Source organism: Harpia harpyja, chromosome 23 (genome assembly GCF_026419915.1).
Source record: "Harpia harpyja isolate bHarHar1 chromosome 23, bHarHar1 primary haplotype, whole genome shotgun sequence".
Taxonomy (NCBI): domain Eukaryota; kingdom Metazoa; phylum Chordata; class Aves; order Accipitriformes; family Accipitridae; genus Harpia; species Harpia harpyja.
This window is the reverse complement of record NC_068962.1, coordinates 10417023-10438074: the sequence shown is the minus strand read 5'-3', so window position 1 is coordinate 10438074 and position 21052 is coordinate 10417023. Positions and strand designations below refer to the sequence as shown.

The following is a 21052-nucleotide window of genomic DNA, read 5'->3' as shown; positions in this document are numbered from 1 at the left end:
GGAGTTGTCAACCATCATAAAATTGGTATTTAATACTATGCAAACAACTTTTATTTGCTCCTATGTAGAAAAAGAACAGCTATGTATACATGTTCTGCATACATGCTCCCTGAGGAGGGTAACACTTAAAATCTTTCCTACATGATTCTAAGGTTGGACCTAACTAATATTTCAGCATTGTCTTCCACTTAAACCATTGTAACTTAATAATGCCAAGTTTCCTTTGAATTCCAGATGCTCTGTCTCTCCATCATACATTTAAATCCTCTAACAAAATGTACTTACCTCTATATTTACTCTACTAGAATTAATAATAGTTATGTTTAATACCTAGTCTTTTGCATATATATCAATATGCTTCCCTTAATTTTCATATCTTGAGATAAACAGTTGAGACAACTAGCAAAAAAAGCATCATTCCAATTTGTTTATGAAAATATTTATGTTCATATTTAGTAATCTAAACTGATTTTGGCAGTCACAAAGACTTGCTGCTTGCACTGACTTTAATGGGAACTGCATGGGTTCAGAACACCTGACAATTAAGACATTTTTATTTAGTAGCCTGAACAACTGTTCTCTAAGACAGTGGAAATCTCCTAGAGATAGCAACAAGCACTGGATTAAGCTTTAATTTTCATACATGAATACTAAGTGCTTCACTGGACTTCTGAGACAGAAAACTTGGAACCTCCACCTCAGACACATGGGATAGGATCTCCATTTCACTTCTTGGAATTCTTTTTAAACTACTCTGTGGAAATGTGAGAAAAAAATGTTTTATCTTGCAATATGAAAAAAATTGATGGAGACCTTACAAAAGCCCATCATACAAAGGTTTTTAGTACCTCAAAAAAAGTACTGATTATTCATTCAAATATACAGGATGCCATTGGTACTCTATGTTCTTCAGCATAGCCAGAAGGAAATAAACAGGAAGAAAGCCATCATTCCATCTTCATCACAAGAAGAGCTATTTTAAGAACAATACTGTGGGTCAAACTATTATTTCTACCCAAACAGCAAATACCTGAAATTGCTTAGCAAGCGTCCAATCTTAAAGGAACAAAAATTCTTTTCAATTACTTAAAAATGTGTTTATTTTTTTCTGGTGGGCTATTTTATTTTTGTATCTATGCACTATATGCACACACATTTAAACAGAAAATAGAACCTCAGAATAAGGCCCTACTGACTTACTGTTGTCTTCCTATACCTTTCTTGTCCCTGGCAGTAAAACATTCGTTGTTCATCAGTATTGGAAGAAACTGCAAGGCTATCAACAAAATTGTCTAATCACAATCCTATTAAAGCTTAATATTGATCAAATTACATAAACTGGTTCAATAAAACAAGGTCATTACATTTCTCTCTTTGGATTTTCCCTTTTATCATGCCTCCAGTAAGCATTTCTAAATAAGTGGTATCTTATTAGATGAAATAAAACCTTAATGATTACCAGTATATTTCTATTATTGATTTTATTACTGAATTATTGTAGCTAACAATTAGAGTTTAGCTGAAATCTATGGGGTACTAGGGGATATCAAAGGATTCTTTTTAGCATTGCAGTCCCACACCCCAAACAATTCTACTATCTATATTCAGAAAGAGCAGATTTTAAAGTAGTGCTAATGATAATTTCTATTAGAGAGAAAAAAAAATATTTTTGCTACATTTTGAAGAATTTATACTTCAATTAGAACTAGATGTTTAGAACTCCAGCAGAGATATCCACTGGAATCACAATACACTCGAAGGTGCTGGAAATAAAAAAATTAAAGAAAAATAGATTAAGAAACTGGAGCCATTTCCCCTCCATGTTCCTTATCAAGACTAAGAAGAAAGTGTGACTTTAATTCTTTGGTACTGGATGTTTCCCTGTCTGTTGTAAAGATTCATAGTAAAGATACTTTCAATAAAATTCTAAAGAGGCTAGTATAGAAACAGGCAAGTCAATTTTTCTATTGTACATGTAATATTGGAAGGTCTTTCATAAAGTTGTAAATTTTTATTAAATATTTCATCAAATGAAAAGTTACACATTTGTTTGCTAGCCACCACTAACAGAGTTGTTTATTATTGCTGTACAGTTTCTCAGGGGAAGATGCTGTCTCAGATGAGCTAGATGACCTCTAAAGATCTCTTCCAACCCAAACTATTCTATGATTCTGGGAAACAGATTAATATGTATTTCAGTAACACCCTCTTCCTAGGCCTGGATAGCCAGCCTCGCTTTGCAGGGGGTTTGGACCACTTGCATTCCAACAGTCCCTCTCAGTATAAATTACTCTATGATCTCTACCAAAGAATAGCATATTTAGACTGTTGTAGTTTTAAAAGGTCCATTTTAAATTTAGGGATTTTAAACCCATGCATAGAAGAATTCACCTCATATAAGTTTAGCCATCTAAAAGTTAACCACCCAAGCTAGGCATTAAGGCTCTTTCTATAGTCATGAGGAAAACACAAAACAAAACCAGAGCATTTCCTGGTTCACCCTACCCATCTTACAGAATTAACTGCCCTTTCTGAAGGGCCTAATTTTCCTATTTTCTTATAGAAAGATTCTATATGATTAAGACTGAATGCTTAACTTTTAGACAGCTTTATTAGTCAGAATGAATTGTACTATAAAAGACATAGCATAGGTGCAGATTCCAATCATCAGAACACGAGAAGAACTACAGCTATGTAAAAAAAAAAATCTGCTAAAATAAATGTTTAGTGAAATCAAAACTTAGACCTTCTTTAGAAAAATCCAGCAACTGCCCAGTAAAGGAGATAAAACACACAAAGGGAAGGTTTGGTAAATAAAGAATTAGATATTTTATGTATTCTTTAAAGCAACAAAAACTATGTACCAACATCTTTTACCCACTTGAAAACATCAGCATAATTACAGCAATGTCATCAATGGTATGACATTTCGATCATCTATTAATTTTCTCTAAAACCAGATTTTTTATTCAATGACTGAACAAAATCAATGTATTACTGTAAATATCAAAGCACTAGTCAATGAATGCAGGTCATGATCTACCATTTTCAATTGGAACAATATTTTACCTATGAAGTTTGCTTTCAAATTGTGATTATCACAGGCTTTTCAGCCTTGCAACGGCATTTCTCTAAGCTCTGTAGCAACATTTAAAATTTAAAAATGCTGATTTTTATGAAATAAGCACAAAACTTCCAAAAAAATTGTTGCAATATCATTGACTTCTAATATTAATGTAAAAAAAAGATAAAGTTTCAATATTTTATTTTGATTCAAAGGACTTTAAAAGAATTTAATATTTTTTATAAAAATTATATAAACATTCAAATTGAAAATCAAGCCATTGTGTTTGAAAACTTAATTTGGAATTTATTTTCTCAGAATCATCCACAGTATAATTCTGCTATTAGTCCAGATTCAAACTGAAAGTAACTCACTCATCAGAGTGAAAAGATCTTACACATTTTCATCAATCCTTTAATAATGAGCCCAGTAATGTCTAGCTAAATTCCCAGTGCAGGATAGGAGAAAGAGACTGACAATTATCAGAGAAGTTTTTCTGACTTTGACAATCATCAGGATCCATTTCAGCATCTTAAAGTCTTTTAAAGTGCTTGCAAGGTTGTTCTACTTCATCATCTCACACAGCCACAGGCCTGGGCCACATTGTTATCCCTGTTTCTGGTAATATAATATTCAGGAGGCAATGGGCACAAACTGAAACACAGGAGGTTCCTCCTGAACATCAGGAAGCACTTTTTACTCTAAGGGTGACTGAGCACTGGCAGAGGTTGCCCAGAGAGGTTATGGAGTCTACTCTCAGAGATACTGAAAAGCCATCTGGATACAGTTCTGGGCAGCCTGTTCTTAGTAACCCTGCTGGAGCAGAAGGGTTGGTTGGACAAGGAGACCTCCAGAGGTCCCTTCCAACCCCACCCATTTTGTGATTCTGTGAATATCAGATTAATTTCTAAGTAAATCACTGAGCAAGTACATTATTAATGAACAAAATACACATATTTGACTAGAGACTGATGACCTATGAACATCTTCATATAAATAATACCTCAGCATCTTCCATACTTTGAAACTTATTTTTGAAAGACTAAAAGAAACAATAAACCAATCACAAAACAAGCCTAGTTCAGCATTGTTTATCAGAGCACATTTACAATAACTCTTATGATTCTTACAATTCATTTTAAGTCTTACAATGACATAAATTGTATTTCTTCAATGTTTGTTTACACTACAACTAATATAGATGACATTTTCTAGACAATCTAGCTTAGAGAAGATTATGGTGAAATTTGCCTGAGAAAGATGTAACTGAACATTCTCCTTTTCCTACCACTCAAAACAGGAGTTACAGTTTCGAACTACAGTTACCAGCCTTTTTAGTAGAGCACTTTTTAATGCTACAATAAGGGACCTAATTTTACTCCAATAAAATAAAAACATACTGTTAAGTATTTAGATCCTATGCTTTCCCATTACAGTAGAGTTGTACTGTATTTAGCAATTATTATTTTTTTGCTGGACTCAAGATTTATGACCTAAATACAATAAATTCCTGTTGTAAGGGAACATGCAGTGCAGACCCAAATACACTTTCCTTAGAGGCTTCCGCTGTCAACAGGCAGCTTCGGGAAGAATAAACAAGATCACTTGTGAACTAGATTCTTATTATCAAAAGACCTATTACGCACAGAACACTTCTCAACTTAACTGTACTATCACGTAATTCTAATAGTTTTAGTAAAAATATTCAGACTCGTGTTTCATTCTTTGTGTGAATAATCCCCACACAAAGTAGAATTGCTCCACAGTGAAGTCTGAAATAAAGAACAGGGAGGGGTGTTCTGGGTCAAAGTTCAAAGGTTAACCAAAGGTACTATGATATATAATGTCTTTCACACCAGCTTCATCTTGAAAACAGTTTGGGGTTTTCACCCTGTCTTTGTCTAAGAAAGATGAATTCTGGATGTCATTCCTTGATAATTGAAGACCTTCTTCTGATGAATGATACATCTTTAGTCATGGTACCCTATATTCATTTTTTCCTCCATCAACATTATTTTTGGCTTAAAGAATTTCTTTCATCTTTACCTAGTCACTCCATCTTCCTGCCTCTCCAAGAAAATTTACTAAATCACTCATATTCCCTCTCAACTCAGTTTTCCCCAGAAGTATGAAAACTTCAATTAGTCTTTTCATGCAGAAGATGTTATTGCCTCTTTGCTCTAGCAGTCTTTTCCTGAATCTCTTCCAGCCTGAAGTTGGCTCTCAGTCACTACTGAGCCAAAACCCAGGCAATGAGGTTCAAACCACCCCTTGGTTTAATTGCATTAATACTTACGTACTTCTAATAGAAATCTCTTACATAATACATTTCAGAATTATATTTGCCTTTTTTACACCCACCTCCCACTGGCTGCCTACAGCCGTTGTATCACGTATATTTTCCGTCTCTACTGCTGCTACCTAAAAGGTTGGAACATAAGTTTTTGTTATCAACTGCTAGATATAAGGCCCTCATGTTTGTACTGAGACAAGGGGAGTCAAAAGAATCTCGGTAGACATAATAAGGGGGGATGAAGGATGATGTTTAGCGCTTACATTGTTGAAATTAGCTGAGGCAAAGACAGTCTTTGATAAGAAGAGCTAGTCCCAAGGACCAGCCAATGAGGTAAAGACAGCTCCTGATAAGAAGCAGGAGCAGGCCCCAAGAGCCAGCTAAGACTGGTCTTGCGGCTTGGGTGAATACCAAGAAATCACTGAGCCTGCGCAAGAAAAAAGGTTACTAGCGGTGACGAAGAGGAGTCATCTATCTTCATCTCTGCGACCACCAGACGACCACCATAAAGAGGCACTGCGCAAGCGCAGTTGAGAGGAGACTATGGAAATGACCTCTCGGAGCTAATTTTAATATGGAGCGGGGATAGGTCATGCATATGTATAGGTGTATTGTGAATATGTAACACTTGACTGTATAAACTTGAGACAAACTGCCGAGTGCGGCGTGCACGACTTTGGTGGGACTACCCCCCGTGCGGCCCAGCGCTGAATAAACATACCTACTTTACAATCTCACTGATTGTGGAGTCTGTTTTCCGCACGTCAGTACCATGCAATATCATCCTACCTCTGTTACTCTTGTTCTTGTGTGCTATCATACTCATTCTCTTAGTTGACTGTTCAACTAAATTTTGTGTCATCAAAAATTTCCACTAGCATGCTCCTCCTTCTTGTGCTCAAATTAACAAAAACTGATCCCAAAACACCTTCTTAATCAACTACTACTACCAGTCTCCTTCCATCCTGTCAATGTCTACAGTAAGTGAAAATTTTTCCTCTCTCTATTACTTACCTTACTAATTATCTTACTTTTTCTTACTCACTTCACATCTACTAGTAATTTAAATGGGGCCATTTCAAAAGATATCTATTTTAGGGATATCATAGTTCCGTAGTCTAACAATTCTGGTACCAAAGGGTGATGTTGAGTTATTCTGTATAAAGATAATTTTGGTAAACCCTGGTCATATTTTTAGGTTAACTTTTTGACTTATTATTAGTTTTTCCTCCAAAATAAGTTTTAAGTCTTCTCTATTATTACATTTAGTCTAACTGGTCTGTAATTGCCTGCTCACTTTTTCCCTCCTTCCTTAAACATAGCTGTTCAGTTAAACTTAGATGTTCATAAAGTTAAGACTGCTAATCTAATGGAAATAAAAATTACTTCAATGATAGAAATTAGCAAGACAACTATATTTTTTTAACTGAAATTTGAAACATGTAGTTAACTATACATTGTTCTGTTACAGCATAGATCAGTATAAAAACCTAGAGCCATCTACAGTCATATTTTGCATTTTGGCTACAGCATTAACAGCTGTAGCTCTAACAGCATTAACTAATATCTCAAGCTTCATATCTCCTATTTCCAATCAGACATTACCCCAGTTTTCATGCAGGTTCTTTTTGTTCAGATTCTATTTATGAAAAGTGCAATGATTTTTCCAGATCATATTTTCAACTGTTTAAGACAAAAACCAGTGTCCTAACAAAAATGCTTCAGAATGTAACTGTGTCAATACACACTTTCTACATGCAAAGCACTATGTAAATGCTAAGAAATAATAGAATTTTGAAAACCACTCAAGAAATCAAGAGCTAAAAGAAATGTATTCTGATAAAGCAAGCCTCATTAGATGTCAGGTTATAACTAAGTAATAATTATCATGTAGTTATCGTATACTTATGTATTCTTCTCTTAAATCAAGTGAACACAGAATTCTTCCTCTCCATGATAAAAGTACTGGGTAGCATTTTGTCATAGGGCTATGTCAGGCAGCTAGCAATGCAAGCTTGCCATTCATAAAACCATAAACAAAAAAGAAAATGATAGAAGTATTATGTAGAGTATCTCAAGTCCAGAAAGGAAGCTAAATAGTATGGCAGTCATATGGAAGTTATTTTCTTGGAAGGCTGTTATTACTAGAATGTTGTATTACTAGGCCAGTGCTCTGTACTTATAGAAACAGATTTCTACAGAATTGAATTGCTTACATGAAGATCCAGACAACCTAACTGATAGGAAAAAATCTGGTTCTGCTTTAAAGTGTAAGCAGTATGTCACACAGTTCCTCATATGGGAAACCCACATCTCTACTTAGATATATGGATGAATGCTATCTGAAATACACATTCTTAATGGTACATGGTAGTGCAAAGTGTTCACATGACAAATCAATTACTTTTAAGGGGGTGTACGGCTATCATTCAAAAACATACAACACCAACTTTTACTAGAAGAAATGAAGATCAAAATCATGTCATGATCCAGTTCCTTAGAATTTCTGTTTCTTTTAGGCTCTGTATCGCATTTATGCTGAATATTATTTTCCTTAGGTAGTCTCCTGCATTTTAGCAGTTTTGCTTGTGTGAGAAACAAACATTAAGGCTTAGACACCTGCTAATGCTCAACAGAAATACCTCACCATGGGCTGAGTGGAGAGCACCTCTGTGCTACGCGGCACACCGAATGGGGGTTCACAGATGCAGTACCTCCTCTATTCTTCAGATTTCTAGCAATAAAACTTCGAATAAAGGATCTATGCTGTCTTTCACTTATTCTTTTACATTGTTCTATGAAGAGACACCAGTGGAAGAAAAGCTCAACTGCCCACAAATTAGAAAAAAACAAAAAAACCCCTTGATTTTACTGTATATCAAGATCATTGCTACTCCTTTTTGTTTGACCCAAGCCCAGTGCAGCCATTCTTATTGCCTGGAGCTCATGCTGAAGTTGCTAATGCTATTCTTCAAATTATTACAGTCTCCCTCTCTCTTTTTTAGCCCTACCCCAAGATATTCCAACAGCCTGCTGGGGTTAGCCCTTAAGCAACTGCTTCTGTTCCCTACTCCAGTGGGTGCCTTTTTCCTTTCTATCTTTAGAACTTTCTCACTCATTTGATTCATCCTTACCACCTCCTTATTCCAATCACACAGCTGAATCTGTCTTCCTCTCTAACCACTGTCTAACAGGTATACAACTTTGCCCAGGTAAGTATGCCCAGGCCCTCATGGCTACAATAAAATTTTCTATTAAGTGACAGTTGGAAGACGCAAAGAAAATAACATGGGGAAAAAACTGTGTTTTGAATCATGGTATATTTCAAACCTCTGGCCAGATATACTGACTGAACTAAGATGTTTCTTTGCTTTTAATTCTAGTATATTGAAAAATAATGTTATATTGATATATAATATTGAAATATAATATCATATTATTATTTTAAATTAAGACATTAATTTTGCAGTTCCTAAAAAAAGACCAAGGTAATTTTAGATAAAGAAATTTATATAATTATTTTTAAAATAAATGAATAAAAATATTAAGATATCAGTTGTTTTTGTGGTTTTGTGTAGTGCCTTATTTAACCTACATAAGCTAGTTTTATTTGTTGTAACACTAGTTAGAAAATCTTATCTGGAATAGAGTCTGCAGGAAATATCCTCATTGTTTTTTCTTCATTCCCACCATTAGGTCTTTAATTTAAATGATCCCTCATCTGTTGTAAATGCTAGAGCAACAGCCAAAAGAACCAGTAGCTACAGGCCTTCATCTTGCTCTCCTTGAAGTCAACAGCATTACTCCTACTCTTAACTTTGAAGAGAAGACAGGGCCCAAAGAGGTCAAACCAGGTACTATTAAATCTATAGGAGTTCTGCAGCCAACCTCAACAGGAGCAGAATTTGGGCCTCAAGGAATAAATACTGATTACGGTTAAAGTAAGGGGCATTAAGCAGAAAAATCAGTGAACCTAAAAAAAATATCTTTATAAACTACATACCTGAGGCAGGGCTGAGTTAAGCTGTCGCTGGAGGGAGTCTCTGTCATAGATGACATCCTGTAGGCGTTGCTGTGCAAGTGACAAGCTTTCCTGTGTCTCCCGAAGAGTATCAAGGAGACGGTCCCTTTCATCCAGCATGTTCACCATCAGCTGCTCAAAGTGAGAATCTGAGTCCGAGCCACTGCTTTGGGACCCCCGTTGACTCATCGGGGTGTCCTCGTTTATCGTTGGCATCACTTCACACATCATTTCTTTAAAAAAAACACAAATCAAGGAAAAGCTCTTCAGTAGAAAAACATTTGAGGGGATTTCATAAGAGGAATTTACTCTGTCATATGGACACAGTAGATTATTGCATTGTTCCCTCTTTCAACTTTGTGCTTTCAATGTTAATCAGATGGTCGATAGACAGGGATTAAATACAGTGATTAATTCCACACAGCAAAGACTTTGAATGTGCTTTCTAAACTGAGAGAAGAATGACTGGAAGGAGACAGAGGGTAACAGAATATTTTAAATTAATAGTTTTGCAAATAATGCTCTTTTAAAATGACAGAAAAGACTTCCTCTGCAATTGTAGTCTCCTTTCTTGTTGATTTTCCGCCCTCTCTTACTTAATGTCATTGTTGAATTGCTGGTATTGATGCCAGTAGCTGCCATTAATTGCCAGAGTTTGTCCTGCTCTAGGCATTTCTACAGTACAGCTCAGGCTAACCATCGATCCAGTATCATGCTGCCTTAACAATGCCAGGTTAATCTATTTTTCTATCTAGTTATTCCCACCCTCAGGGGAAATTATTCTCCAGTGAGCTCGTTCAGTAAGAGGTCAAGAACTAGAAACTCTCTGCTAATTACCATCCCTGTGGTATCTTGTGCAAATTGAATTACCAGGGACAGAATCACTGTTGTTTGTTTCCTAAAAACAGTCCTGAGCAGAGTAAATAATATCACCTAGTCCCATTCTTCAATTATAAAGCTTCTTATGTATATCTCAAAACCTCAGTTTGTGTATGTGGAGAAACTTATGCTACGAGATACTGGGTTCTGTAGATGGAAAAAACAAAACAAAACAAAACAAAGATATGACAGGTCTCAAAGCTCAGATCTTTTTTTTAAATAAAAAGACTGTGTTAATAACAGAAGATATCTACCCAATGACAGTCACCCAAAGAATCAGAAACTGTTTTCTAGTATGACTGAAGAAGTACAGCAGATATAACTTTATACATATTTAAGGGTTAATTTCAGGAAACTGTTATTGTAGTAACTATTGGAAGCCTTTTATCTCAGCAAGTGGGATCAAGGTGCTTTTGGTTCATCTACTGGAAGTTAAAATATTTTACTTAGGAGCTTGCTGTGGACCTTCCAGACATGAACTTTTTCTACAATACATGCGGTTGACACACTTCCACTGTTAAATGTGCCATCGTGTAACATTCTCACTATTTCCCTCTCAATATTATGATGGATTAGCTCTACATATTCTTAAATCTGGTCTGCTTTCCAAAGTAGGAAAATGGAACTGGTGAAAGTGGAATTTATGAAAAATGGAAGATCTAGCTGTTACAGAATGTAATTTAAAGACAGGCCATACACCAGGGAACAAAGGAGCTAAGACACCTGTACTTAATTCATTAAAACGAACTCCTCCTACTATTACTAAGTCACAAACAAGCCTTGTGCTAACGCTACTTACTGCTAAGATTTACTGGGAAAATTAAACAGCTTCACTCAGATTAGCTGGCCTTGATCATATTCTGAATGTTCATGCAGAATTTAGTATTCTTAATTTTCACTTTTTCAGCAGATACGATAACTAGCAAAGTTGGCATCAAACATTGGTATTTCAGCATGAATTATCAGCTACTGCTGCATAGCTTTCATAAGCAATAGCTTCACTACTGAGGTTTCAGGTAGGTCTTGGTCCTGTTTTTAAAGCAGACTGGAGGCAAGGTAAAGGTTGCTTGTGGCTATTATCCACTTAGTAATTAATGAGGTGCAAGAGAAGCAGTTAATAGCTTGAAGTGATAGACACTGAAAAGTTCCTCACATCTCCAATATATTTAGGTCAGGTATATTTACTCAGGATTATCTAATTCGATGCTGCGTATCTCCATTACACATGAGGTTCAAAAGTTTCTATTCCAGAAACCTTTGCCTCTCCTAAACTATAGGCTCCACTAGCAAGTACCACAATGTCCTTTCATACTGATATGAGGTTAATACATCAGTGCCTCCACTGCCATAAAAAGCTTCAAGATTAAAAATATTTGCACCATTAGCAACTGACCTTCATGGTACCTACCACTTCCTCTTCTGAGTATGGACAGTGTGTACTGTGAAGCACCACAGATGGGGAGTGACTAAACTCTGCAGCTGCACCAGCAGAAGGATGGTTTGAATAAATGAGTACTCATCCTCCTACACTTCAATTTCTCTGCAGAGGCAGAACAGCTTTTGGGGAGCTCTTGCTGTTGTAACTGCTTTGCCCACTGTCCACAGATACCTCGAGCTGTGGGACTATCAACTGGGGGGATCCACTGTCTTGCCTCCACGATCCTCTCACAATGTTGTGGGAGTACATTTCACTTGGCAAGTGGCCATCACTCTGTGGAGTGTCTCCACCAGGTCCCACCTGTGGCTAACCAGTTTGAGACGGTCAAGTTCACAGTGAGCAAAGGGATAACTAAAACATCCAAGGCCATCTGCCACTTGCTCAGTTCAATCATAACTTTTCCATATGCAGCAGGTGGCCAGAGACCAAGGTCTCTGCATGCCCATTCTTTAAGACTAAAGAAAACAATTTAGATCGTCACTGAACCTTTCCTGCCTCATGATCATCAACATCTCATGGGGCAAACTTCCTGCCCTGTGGGATTCTCATTGGTGAACTTTCATCATTCAAGAAATTACCTCCTGCACATGCAGATCAGGTTTATGGTCTGAACACCACAGCATACACGACTGCTGCTCACAGGCAGTGGCAGAGTGAGAGTGGTGCAGTTTTTCATGCGTGCTGGTGTGTGTGTGGAAACAGGTAAGGAAACCTCTGTGCAGACAGCTGTTGCTACCTTAGCACCTTGTATTCAAAGTAGATAGAAAATCTCCACCTGTAGTCATTACGGGGATGTGGGAAGCCATATATACAAGTGGTTGTGGGGCAGCAATGGAATCCATGGGTTGAATGCTCATGGCACTATTACCATGTCTTCTCTACCCTCTAAGCTGCTGCATGCAGGGAGGGGAGTGGACCATGCACTGTGCTTATTTTGAAAGCCTGGGCTGCACTATCCTGACATGGCACAAGTAACAAACTTGGACAATGAGTAAGACCGCAGAGAAGGCAGAGAACAGGTGGGCAGTTCCTGATGTAGGCAGTTGCTATTTGGAAGTTTTCTCCCACAGCTCACAGCCCCAGGAGAATCTTTAAAAGGTACAACAGGTCTTGCAGTCACACTGGTGATGTACGTTGCTTTCCAGCAGTTCGGAAATCAATACCATTATTCCACTGGAACCACATGCATCCTCTCCCTTTCCCCACCCTCAGCTTGGAGACAAATATCAAAAAGCAGTATGCTAACCTGGGCCAGATCAGAAATACTGGTAGGGTGTGCCAGAAAGGGCTGCATTGATACTTGAAACAGTGAGGAGCAGGGGAAATGGGAATCCTGGGCCATGTCCTCACTTGGATCTTTTGTGGGAGCTAACAACAAGGACCCCCAGAACAACTCTGAAGGGAACCCAGCTTCTCAGGATGTTCCTGGGTCATCAACTCAGAAAAACAGAAGCAAACTTTCAAACAACTGCAGGTTTATTGTGGGGCTCCCAAAGAAAGATTTCTTATAGTTCTTCGTGAAAGACCTATATGCCATGGTGTTCTGATTTACTATGATTTGTGTCTTCTTGCCTTTAGAAAAGCATTCTTTTTCTTTTTTTAAACTTTATCTGGCATTTATCACTCTTACACCTGCCAGCAGATGGGATGCTTTCAATGTCCTGAGGCTGCCACCATTTAACACTGTTCCCAAGAAATGCTGGCCTTCCTCCAGCACATGTTCAAGAACAGAGCCACTTCCCCAGGACCTTACTGCACCCTTTATGAATTTTCTGCTTGATAGCAGGAAGGAATCAAAATAGTGAGACTATCTGAATAATTTTAAAAGGAAGAAAAAAAAAGGAAAAAAGGGAGATTCACCAAGAGGGGCTGCAACAAAAGCTAGGGCAGGTATAGCAGAGAAAGGACTTCAACAGAAGTAGAGGAACAGTGTCAGCAAACAGACTGATCACAATTTAGTAGTAGAAGACTGGCAGCTAAGGACAAACAGGAGGGCACATATGCATTTGGATCTTTATATAGGAAGTGAATCACGTCAGGGAGTTACAAGAGTTCTTGAAGTTTCCAGAGCCTTCTGATGGTGTGTATGTATTAGACAACCCTTGGTTAACCACATGATGATGTGGTTCACACATGGGGTCAGGACATTAGATTTAAGAGTAAGCTTCGAGTTTAATTATAGCTGAAAGGAATTTAGTTTGCACACACCAAAAACACATAGAGAACCAAGCCAACACAATGTAGATGGAAACAACTGGGATTCACATTAAAACATAAAATAAAAATAGTATTGCTATGAACAGTTAGGTCTGATTGCTAATGTGGTCATACCCTGAGTAATTTTAATTGTATTTTTAAATTTCCAGTGGGGGAAGAGGGCAACTTCTGATTTTCCTTCTATGTAATTTTAAATTTTAAAGCTAATTTTGGTGATTAAAAAATGCCAAAACCCCAACAATTTTAACTCTGGTTTCATAGTATAATCAACTGAAATATTTCATACACTGAAATCAGAAGGAATCATTTTAACTACCTACTCTTGCCCCACTAATCGCAGACCATAAATCTGTGTTAAGCTAAAGCATATTTTATACAGGAAGGATTTCAACCATTAGACACTGAAAGTGATCTCGCTAGTAAAATAACCAGAATTAGTCATTCTTTCTGTGAAAAATATATGCTTTTTTCAATTGTATTTATAGGGGAGACAGAGCCACATTCAATGCTGCAGTTTTTAAAGGCTCAGAATAAGGCTATTGGCAGGCCCACTTCTATTACATTTTAGACCTACCATGCCACACGTGTTTTTGTAGCTGATCTGTGAGTTTACAGAACTTTTGATATATCTCAGATACATTTCACTATATATGCATGAATCAATTTTCATATAGACAGGTCAGATGTATCCCAGACTTAGTGGATATATATACAGTTCAGGAATAATGGACCATGCGTATGTGGCAGGTATTCATCTCAAGTACACAGTTCTTATTAATTCATGTAGATATCAATTCTACTCAGAACAGAACTCAGCAGGATAAATAATGGACCATCTTTAAACTTCGTTTTTGTCCTCCATTCTTACTGCTTCAAAAACTGGTTAGGCTGATAGGACTTGATTTTCTAAACCATAACTTTTGGATACACCAAATATAGTCATAAACTGACATCTGGATATTCCATGTTGTCTAATTGTGTTTATCAGCCAATGGTTTGAGACCCTGCTCCCCTGTCATACAATTGACTGTATATAACTATATAACCAGAGACAGCCCCAAAAGATAAAAGGTCAGGATGAAGTTTCCAGCCCTCTGCTCTTCTGAATTGGTCTTATACAGTGTAACAGGCTGTTAGTTCCTCATTCAACTCCATGTGCACACTGCAATTCAGATGCAAAAATATGTTCATTGAGTCTGTGCATATATTTTAATCTCTCCATTCAGTTTGCATGTGCCAGCTCCTATGCTAAGATTTTTGTTATCCCAGGGTAGTATTCCTCTCACTAATCAATACATTCCTATCAACTACTACAAGGCAATTACAGTTACATATCTTTGATGAGTCCTGTTAGGGAAAAAGAAGTCAGAGCTGACAGTAACAGTAAAGGAAGGATGAGCAAAGACATACAACAATGTGCATGAAGCATCAGAATGCCTTCTCTGAAGTTTATAACACAAAGCTTGAACTGCATTGCCACAATTCTAAATTTCAAAGTAACTTCTCTTACAATTTTCAGGTTAATGCAATAAAAATACAAGCAAAATTGGAGTATATAAATACCTGCCTTAAACTTCAGAAATTTACAGCAATCACTGAATCTTCTTTTTATTTTCCAAACCTGCACTGAGCAACCTCATCTTATTTTGCATTTGGCCCAGCATTGGGCAAGGGGTTGGCACAGATGACCTTTAAAGGTCCCTTCCACACTGAATAACTCCATCTGTCTGAAGAGAGCTTTAAGTTCAAAGGATTCACTTATTTACCAGAGAGATTCTGAAATTTAATATACATTTAAATAAGCTGGAGAGGAATTTGAAAAAAAACCCAAAACCAAAACCCCACATTGTGGCTCATTTCATTGCATTCAAAAAAAACCCCCAAACAAACAAACAAACAAACCTGCAACAAAAAACCCACCCCGCATTGATTTTATTAGGATGGCCTGCCTTGTGGAGAATTTGGGGGTCTATATACTTGGAAGACTTCTACAAAAAGTAAACAAAATTGTCGTTAAAAAATAAAAAATAAAACTCAGTTACACTTGATTACAAGTATGGCCACATTTTCAGATATTGCTATTTACACTAAACGTGCTAATCTCTGAGTGACATTAAAATAAAAATAATAAAAAAAAACCTGCCCAAAAAACCCACAAACCAGAGAAATCTGAAAACATAACCACATGAGGATGAGAAACAAACACATACTTTTTAGACAACCAAATTTAAACAAAAATCTGCTTATTTTTGGAAATGTAGGCAATTACAGTTTGTCAGAAAATATACACAAAAAAAGAAACTAAAATATTATATGGGATGATAAAATGCCACCTCTCAGAACATTTTAAATTTAAAAGTTTGAAAAGTCTTATAATTCAACTTTTATGGCCTCACTTATATTCTTTCAAAAGGTTTGAAGAAAGATTTTAATGCTTTATATTTTTTTTACTTACCCAGTGAATCACAGTAAAGCAAATAACAAAAAAATATTTTTAGAATAAAGACTGAAAAGCTGCTGAAGCCTAGCTTGGCAGGGGAACACATATGTATGGTATGACAGTAGTTAAGTGGTATATGCTCCTTCTAAAGGGAACAAACGGTACATATAAATAAATATTTTTTCCCCAAAATTCCAACATTGAAGTTGTTCCTATTCAAGGTCATCAAGTTAATGTTTACAACATATGTAAAGGCATGAGGTGCTTGGTACATTTCGGAAGTTTCCTGGCTATGCCATTAATGATAAGTAAAAATATGAACACATCATACTCACATCAGGGAAAAAAAAGCTTTCCTAACACCATCCTCTCAAAAAACCAGTCAACCAGTCAAACAAACCAACCAACCCCCAAACAAACCCAAGAACCAAGAAACACAGACTTGCTTGCTTCTCACAGGAAAGATACATGGTGTTGAGTAAACTCAGAAATCTGTAACTAGCTACCGGGAGTCAGCTTTGCAGAGACTGAGTAAATTCCCACTGAAGTAATTTACTACAGATTTCTTTACCAAGACACTGGTCACATGAAAGAAGGAGGAAAAGATGAAGGAGTACTTCAGGCATCCAGTTTGGTTTCCTAATCTGATACCTCAAATCCTACTTAATTATACCAGTGGTGGCCAACCATGCATCCAGCAAGTCATGCAGCTCTTTGTGCCACTAGAGAACTGCAGGCTGTTGCCCCCAGAAAACTGAGTCAGAATAGGAGTTGAGGGATGAATGGAAGTGGAGAGGGAACAGGTAATGAAGACCTTCATTAACTATCCTGGTCCTCAGGAGGAAGTGAGGAACAGGCCCGATAACTACAGTAGCAGCAACCCACTATTAAGTGGCAGCCATCTTGCTCTGTCAGGATATGAGTGAAGGCACGCTGAGTTAAATAAATATGAGGGAACACAGGCATCCAAGAGAACACTGATGGACCTGGAATTTCCTTCAGTGGGTGCTAGGAACTGCAAGTGGTGGATTAAACACCTCTGTCCCATATCTTCAAGACCACAGAATACCATGATAACAGAATAAGCCCTCATGTATATTATTCTGTGCAATACTTCCCATACAGCCAAGACTGCAAAGAAGAGGAAGGAGTGGAGGGAAAGGGCTTAGCAAGGTGACATATGCCTCATTAATACCTAAACATGCATTATATATACCTCTTTATTCAAAGGAAAAAAGAGAAATTTTTTGTTCCTTTGCCAGAAAAAAGCTGACTTGCCCTGTAGTAATACAACTTAATTAAAGCTATGCTTGACTGATCTAAGACAATAAAAATAAGACTTTTAAAATGTGTTTCTCTTTCTTTAAAAAGAAAAACAAAAGATCCATTGATACTAAACTTAGTATCTCTGCAGTAAAAAGTTTACCACTTTACCTGGTATTCTGAATGTAAGTAAAGCAATTCCTCAATGAAATATGCATTTACTTTAAGTCACCAGCATTTTACTGTTAATACACAAACACTGTTTCTTAGATTCATCAGGAGCCACAGAGCAGACATTACAATTCCCTTGCTCGGAGAGCACATGAAGTGCCCAAAACTCTCAAGGACTGCAGCAGATGCTGAACTTGTGTAGCACCTTACGACTGTCCCAAAGCTTCTGAGAGGTTCTGAAGGGGGAGCAGGATACTGATGAATTACTGCTTTCCTTAAAATCCATGTAGCACATACATGCTCCCTAGGGAAAGACTTTTAGGCAATGTAAAAACTTTAGAATTCTTCTTATTTGAAACAAAGCCTAAGCACTTGTTTTAATAGTAGTTCTAGACCTGTGAAGCAGCACATTAAAGTTTTCTAAATACATTCTCTTCCTTGTCCATTGTGTATCTACTACACCATCTACTGCAAAATCTATTCCAGGTTGATTGGTTCCTAGTTCAGTATTTTCTCCAATCATTTGCATGGAGGCCAATCCAACAACTGCTTAAATTCATGGAAATTCTGTCATGGACTTCAGTGGGTTTGGATCAGTGTAGATGGTTGGAAAAGTCACTAACATAGGCAAGCCATCAACCTCCTGTCATTTTACTACCTCCAAACAGGAGCATAAAAATAAAAAATATGTTATGCACGCTGGGAGCACGCTGGATGTTATGTGACCATTGCCTACAATATTATGAAGAATCATGAACAGGTTTCCCCTCTAAACACACAACATTGAACTGGCAAAAAGCAATGACTGTTTAAAGTCATCTGTTCTATGAGAAGGGGAAAGAATGTGGTTCATTGCCATTGCATTAAAGATTCTTCAGGTTGAAAAAACGTCACAGCAAATCTATAGCCTTAGCTGCATTATGTTCCCATGAAGAGTGAACTCGACATTAGCTCAGTTAGGAATTCTGCAGCTCAGTTCGGACATCCAGGTGAGTGAACGGACAAAAATTGCAACAAACAGCACAGGATATGCCCACCCTTGGTTAAGAATTATATAAAGCTCCTTTTCAGGAGCTACTCCATTAACAACTAAATTGATAGCAACTGTCTTATATTATCTTCTGTCCACAGATGCTGATAATCATGTCCGGACCAGGTGTGAAAGAACATCCTCAATACTGACTTTTTCTAAAGCTACTTGAAATTTCTGTGGTACATGTCCTATAAAGGTGGAAAATGAGAAAGTTCTAATCTTTCTTCTCATTGGACCCCACCCTATTTGACATCTTCTGTTATCTTGACTGTCCAAGAGTCTTGGATTATTTATTTTTTTAAAGTGAATGTTGTAACAAACGCCTCTGCAATCTCATGTAGCCTGGGAATAATTCACCAGCTGGGCTTCTTTCACTTGGGCAAGCTCTGGGAATGAGAAGACGGAATACTACTTGGCTTCTGCCTGACAAAGGCTCTTAGATAAGCATTCATTTTGCTCACCTTGATGGCTACCACCTTAGATATGAATCTAATTTTATTCCCTCACCCTTCTGTCCATAACTGGTTTTAAAAGCTTGTTTTCTGTATACTCAGATGTTTGATTTGTACACCAAGGTTGAGGAGTCATTCCAAGTTACTTGTAATTTTGCTGCAGGAGAAAGAAGTAGAAATCGAACTACCATACATTCTAGCCTGTCCACAGTGACATCAGCTTGAAAACTCATTTCATTGGATCATTCCGGATATTTTGCATTTACAAGCTATTTTTTTCCAAATCATTAAATAGATACAGTGGCTGATAAAACCAGTTCTTACTGCAATTATGTCTTCTCAGATGTTCTCAGCAAGATCGCTCTTAGGCAGCACAGTTTAATTCCATAAGGAAAATCCTTCCTATTGTCTGAGTTGCATTACATGCATATTCCTCCTCCTAGTTAACTCCTTACCTGCCAGTCTCCACTAAACTATGATATCACCTTTAACAGAAGCATCCTGCACTCCTTCCACACAGGAGGGGTGATCAACACAGTACCTTAAAAAAAGGACTCATTCCAACCATTGGTTCTTTATGTCATCCCTCCAGCCTCGTATCCCTCTCAACCACACGAAAAAAAAAAAAAAAAAAAGAAGTTGGCTTCACGTTTTTTAGTCTGAAATTCCCCAACTCCCGACTCCCATTACAGAAATGCATTTAAATACCACACAAGTACTACAGCAAGAGGCAGACAGCAAGATTTTGCATTTGCACCTCACCTCCCCGGAGGGTATCGGGGCTAAGGAAGGAATGTCTAACTCAGAAATAGAAGGTTCAGTACCTAGTGGCTTTTATTTCGGCGTCTGCTATTTCACTTGATCAATAACAACCGCAGTCTCCACCAGCTTCGAGCGGGGACTCACACAGCCGAGCACTCCTGGACCATCTTCCTAGCAATGGTGACACAGGCGTTGCTCCGAGGAACCCCAAGCCCCTGCACCCGTCCTCCGGCAAGACTGGCTGCTTGGCACCTCAGCATTTTCTTCGGTCACTTCGTCAGCAGCCAAGAGGAGAAGCATCCATGGGAAAAATGGCATATTACAAATTTTGCTTTGAGAAGCAAAGCTCGGCTCAGACCATTGTCGGGAGCAGGAGGGGGGGGGAGCGGCTCTTAAAGCTCCAGCAGCCCCTTTCGAGCAACAGCATCTTCGCAGCTGGAGGCCAAGCGATTACAGGGGGGAGGGGCCAGGGCGAAAGCATCTTTCTTTTATTTCTCATCTTTTGTTAAACTTAACTGAGCGATATCTGGCTTCTCTGGTTCCTCAATACCTCCCAGGCTAATTATGCCTCTGCGCGTGACTGAAGTCCACACGCACGCACGACTGCCTGCACGATCAAAAGCAAACGCGCTTTTCTGCTTTACAGAAAGAAATCCTCTACCCACAGCTCATCGCTGCCTAGCAGGCACCCTACAGCGCCTGATCTCAGCGGTCCAGAGCAGGAGCCGCGGCAGCGGGAGCTGGGAGAGAGAGCCCCGGCAGGTCACCCACGGCACGTGCCCTGCGGACCAGCCTGCGCGTCCCGGGCGCCTCCGCTCCGCGGGGCGGAAGCAGCCGCACCCGGGGCAGAAGCAGCCGCACCCGGGGCACCGCCACCGGCTGCCCGCCGAGGGGCAGGGACCGCCGTCCCCCCGCCGCTGTGCTGCCCTCGTCCTGGCTGATCGCTGGGGGATGCCTGGATCGAAAGCGGTATGCGAGCTCTAAAGCGCCGTATTCTGCAATTTAAAAGAGTTCAGGCG

At 38.3% G+C, this 21052-nt stretch overlaps 1 protein-coding gene across 9 annotated transcripts in view; it reads right to left on the bottom strand.

Moving 5' to 3' along the window:
• PPFIA2 (PTPRF interacting protein alpha 2) overlaps positions 1 to 20465 on the bottom strand; it is a 355332-nt gene extending 334867 nt beyond the window's left edge. For 2 of the 9 annotated variants that reach the window (XM_052774385.1, XM_052774395.1), the window contains exons 1-2: positions 20096 to 20462; positions 9361 to 9611 (exon numbers count right to left, since the gene is read on the bottom strand). In XM_052774385.1, coding sequence (XP_052630345.1) covers positions 9361 to 9609 — 249 coding nt within the window. In that variant the 5' untranslated portion in view covers positions 9610 to 9611; positions 20096 to 20462. Of the gene's footprint in view, positions 1 to 9360; positions 9612 to 20095 lie in introns of all 9 variants that reach the window. The other 7 variants (XM_052774383.1, XM_052774389.1, XM_052774388.1 and 4 more) reach the window with 6 other exon arrangements.
• Positions 20466 to 21052: the final 587 nt, after the last annotated feature.